Below are 4,863 nucleotides of genomic sequence, written 5' to 3' on the forward strand. Positions count from 1 at the left end.
CTTGTGGTGTGATTTTCAACAACACTAGCTCCCCAACTTGGAACTCCAATGGTCTTCTTTTCTTGTCAGCAAATTTTTTCATCCTCCTTATGGCTTTGGACAAGCTTTCCTTAGCTTCATCAATCAAGTCTTCCTTCTCTTTTGCCATTCGGTGAGCTGCTGGGCACTCACCCGACTCATCTTGAAGAGCAATTTCCAAAGGAGATAGGGGCTGAAATCCAAAACTCAGCTCGGATGGACTCTTACCCGTTGATGAAGACCGGTGCAAGTTGTAGCTGAATTGCGCCGGCTCAAGTAAGTCCAACCAATTCCTTTGACTCGCAGTCACATAATGCCTCAAATACTCCTCCAACAACCCATTGATCCTCTCCGTTTGGCCATCGGATTGGGGGTGATATGCTGTGGAGAAATGAAGCTCGGTCCCCATCGCCTTGAAGAGTTGTGTCCAAAACCTTCCCGTGAACCTTGGGTCCCGATCACAAATGATGTTGGCCGGCACCCCAAAGTACTTGACCACTCCATTGAAGAAAAGAGTGGCAGCCACATCGGCGGGACAAGGAAAGGGTGCTGCCATAAAGACTGCATACTTGGAAAACCGGTCTACCACCACAAAAATAGACCGCATACCTTTCACCTCCGGCAATCCCGTGATGAAGTCCATGGACAAAGAGACCCATGGCCTTTCCGGGATGGGAAGTGGCTGCAGCAACCCAGCATTCTTCTTTCTTTCTACCTTGTCCAATTGGCAAAGATGGCATGTCTTCACATAGAGCTCAATGTCGGCATACATCTTTGGCCAATAGTAGGACCTCTCCAACAATGCCATCATGCGCCTAGCCCCTGGATGACCAGCCCACTATGGGTCATGGGACTCCTTCAACAGCAATTGACGAAGGCCACCTCTCCTTGGAACAAAGAGCCTGCTGCCACGAGCATAGAGTAGCCCGTCATCCACCCAGAATTTGTGCAGTCCACCCGCCTGCACCTCCTGCAGCAGCTTGCTGTAGGCTTCATCCTTGGCTGCAAATTTCTTTAGTTTGGCCTTGAATTCGCTGTGGAAAGCGGTGAGAGCAGTCACATAACCCTCCACACTCTTCCGACTCAAGGCATCAGCCACCAAATTCTGCTTCCCCGGCTTGTGCACCCAATTGAAGTCAAATTCTGCAAGGTATTCTTGCCACCGCGCTTGCTTGGGGGAGAGTTTCTTTTGAGTGGCAAAGTAGGTGTTTGCCACATTATCGGTGAAGATCTTGAACCGTGTCCCCAGCAAGTAGTGTCTCCACTTCTCTAGACAATGAACCACGGCGGTCATCTCCTTCTCATGCACAGAATACCGTTGCTCGGTGGCATTCAACTTCCTACTTTCAAACGCCACCGGGTGCCCATCTTGTGATAAAACACCACCAATTGAAAGGTTAGAAGCATCCGTTGTTACCTCAAATGGCTTGTCAAAGTCCGGAAGCGCCAACACGGGTTCATGGGAAATTGAGGTCTTCAACTCCTCAAATGCCTCTTCACATTGTGCCGACCACTCCCATGTCACATCTTTCTTCAACAAGTCGGTGAGAGAACTTACAATTCTTGAGTAGCCTTTGATGAACTTCCGGTAGTAATTTGCAAGTCCCAAAAAGGCTCTCAACTCATCAATCTTGGATGGAGCCGGCCACTCTTGAATGGCCCTCACCTTGTCTTCTTCCATGTATATCCGGCCCTTGCTAATTTGGTGTCCCAAGAAAGAAATCTCTTCTTGGCCGAATTGGCATTTCTCCCTCTTGATGTACAATTTGTTGTCTCTCAAGGCATTGAATACAAGATACAAATGCTCTATATGCTCTTCTAGTGAATTGCTAAACACAACAATATCATCTAGATAGACTACAACAAATTTATCTAGGAAAGGATAAAGTACATCATTCATCAAGTTGCAAAATGTAGCCGGTGCATTAGTTAGCCCAAAGGGCATCACTAAAAATTCAAATGCTCCATACCTTGTGACACATGTAGTCTTGGCTTCATCTCCCTTGGCAATCCTCACTTGCCAATATCCGGATCTTAGGTCAAGCTTGGTGAAGTATGATGCTTTTGACAACCTATCAAAAAGATCCATTGCATTAGGGATAGGGTAATGATTTTTCACCGTTACCTTGTTGAGTGCTCGGTAATCGATACACATCCTCAAGGACCCATCCTTCTTCCTTTGAAAGAGTACCGGTGCCCCAAATGGTGCCTTCGATGGTTGGATCAAACCGGCCTCCAACAATTCATCGAGTTGCTTCCTCAACTCCGCCAACTCCAAAGGAGCCATCCGGTAGGGGGCTTTTGCTGGTGGAACCGCCCCCGGTACCAACTCAATTTGGTGATCCACCGGCCTTCTTGGTGGTAGTTCCTTGGGTAATTTCATTGGCATGATGTCTTCAAAGTCTTCCAAAACTTTCTGCACTGCAGTGGGAACTTTCTGCAGCACCTCCGGTTGAATCTCCCTTAGGGCAGCAAGGAATGTATTCTCCCCTTGCTTCAAGCCCTTCTTGGCTTGCTTAGCGGTGATCACCACACTCTTGCCCTTCTCAGCCGGCACCCATGCTTCTGTTTGAACAAAGCATGGTGCCTTCTCATCCCCAATCAAGACACCCCGCAGGTGAGGCATCAAACTAGCTCTTGCCGCCAAGAAGAATTCCATTCCAAGGATTAGATCAAAGTCATCTAAGAGGACAACCATTAGAGAGCACATACCTCTCCAAGACCCCAGCTCCAAGGTAGTTTCAGCCACTCCCTTCACTGGTGTAGCCCCCGAATTGACAGCCTTGATCCTACTTGAACAATCAGCAACTTTCAGCTTCATGCGCTCAGCCTGCCGCAGTGACATGAAGTTGTTCGTCGCTCCCGTGTCCAGCATCGCCCTGACCTTCACTCCATTGATTTTCACCAAAGTATACATCAATCCGGAGTAGATAGAAGGTACCTTTTCTGCTGTTAGGGCACTGATTACTTGCAGAGGGTTGACCCGTGGTGTGTCACCTTCTTCCCCCTGCGCTGCAGAATTCTGCACCGGCAGTGTAGCGACGGTCTTCTTCTTTGGGCAATTTCTTGCAAGATGAGGCTCTCCACAGATGAAACAGCCCCAAGTAGACTTCCCTTTCTCTTGCTGCTGCTTCTTGTTGGCACCAGCAGCAACTGGTTTCGGCTTCTTGGCAGCGTAAGCCTTCTTCTTCTTTGGCCACTCCTTGGCCGTCTTTGCATCCGGCGCCTTAGACTTGGACTTTGGTCCGTTGCCTTGCTGAGATGCTCTATAATCCACCAAGGCCTCCGCTGCTGCCATTGCCGAGGGGATGTCACGAACTCCTTGACGTCGAAGCTCGGCTTGAGCCCATGGTTGCAAACCACTCAAGAAATTGAACAACTTGTCCTCTTCGGACATGTTAGTAATATCAAGCATAAGAGAGCTGAATTCTTTAACATACTCTCTTGTAGACCCGGTCATCTTCAACTTCTTGAGGCTCTCCCTTGCAAGCCATGATGTGTTGCAAGGTAGGAATTGATCCCTTAATTCCTTCTTCAAAACATTCCAAGATTCAATGCGTGGGCGTCCCACACTCAAGTCGTCGGCCACCCGGGTTCTCCACCATAGCTTGGCATCTGCATTCAAGAACATGGTAGCCATACTTACTTGATCTCTTTCGGGCACTTTGGCTGCATTGAAGTAGTTCTCAAGATCCCACAAAAAGTTCTCTAACTCCTTTGCATTTCTTGCTCCGCCAAAGGGTTTGGGCTCCGGGATCTTGATCCTCCCTCCATGGTCCGGGTTGGATGAAGTAGAAGGGGCATTCACCATAGCCCGTTTCAGCAGCACTACTTCCTCTTCCAAGGTCCGCATCCGGTCCATCATGGAGGCTACCAAATCGGCTTGATCAGCCCTTTGGTGCTCCGCCCTTGCCCCTACATCTTGAACCAAATCAGCAAGTGATGTTTCTAAGGAAACCAACCTTTCTTGGTGCTCGGTGTAGATGGAAATCAAATCTGGAATTTCCTCTTCTCCCGGGTTCCCAACTAGCTCCTCTAGTCGGACTACCCTCTCGGTTAGCGTCATGACTCCGGGATGCACCAAGAACTTCAAGAATCAGCAAGAAGGAGCTCTGATACCACCTGTCACACCCTTGTGAGGTCGGAATAGGCAACCGAAATTTTCTTCGAATTCCCTCGCTCACGATGTGCGGCAACTAGGAAACTTGGCCTTCTTTTCCTAGCTCAGCCTTGTGCACTTCCTTTCGGTCAGGATCAGCCCGTATGCACCTTGGTTTCAGACCCTTTGACACTTGGCCGAAACCCCACAAACACACAATACCATGTAAGACATGAGGATGAAGGGAAAGGGACTTGTATTCACTCACAACACAAGTAAATTGCTCTCACAAGCCGAGAGCCTAGCTTAGCCCACTCACAAGGACCTTAGCTAACCCCAAAACCCTTCTTGGCCTACACTTTGGCCCGGCCAAACCTCCCTTGGCCGTGGACTGCCCTTGCTTTCACCCGGCGCTAAGGCAATCCCTCTTGGAAACCCAAGCCCTCACTCGGCCAGCACTTAGGCTCCTCCTAAGTGGCCCACTCAACTCAGCCCTCGGCTGATTACAAGGACTCTATGGATCTCCCTTAATGGCTCACTAAGTCACTCACTTAGCTCTCTATTACATGATCTCAATTCGGCCCAAGTACTAACCCTTTTATAGTCCAAGGTTTGGAGCCTAACTCCTCACCTGATTTGGTTGTAACCCCCTAACTTCCCAACTAATGTAGTTAGTTGGTTCCAACCTCTTCAACTAACTTAACCATCTCCCAACTTCTTCTTGAGCCATGCATGTGCTGGTTGCC

At 49.0% G+C, this 4,863-nt stretch overlaps 1 protein-coding gene across 1 annotated transcript; it reads right to left on the reverse strand.

Annotated features, from left to right (window-relative positions):
- Positions 1 to 856: 856 nt before the first annotated feature.
- On the reverse strand, positions 857 to 4,084 carry LOC148702064 (uncharacterized). Its single transcript, XM_088706162.2, has one exon. It carries the CDS (start codon positions 4,082 to 4,084, stop codon positions 857 to 859), a length of 3,228 nt encoding a protein of 1,075 aa, XP_088562288.2.
- Between the last annotated feature and the right edge of the window lie 779 nt (positions 4,085 to 4,863).

The sequence above is a fragment of the Phoenix dactylifera genome, chromosome 7 (genome assembly GCF_051530095.1).
Source record: "Phoenix dactylifera cultivar Ajwa chromosome 7, Ajwa_hap1_PhDact_Kaust_v1.1, whole genome shotgun sequence".
Classification (NCBI taxonomy): domain Eukaryota; kingdom Viridiplantae; phylum Streptophyta; class Magnoliopsida; order Arecales; family Arecaceae; genus Phoenix; species Phoenix dactylifera.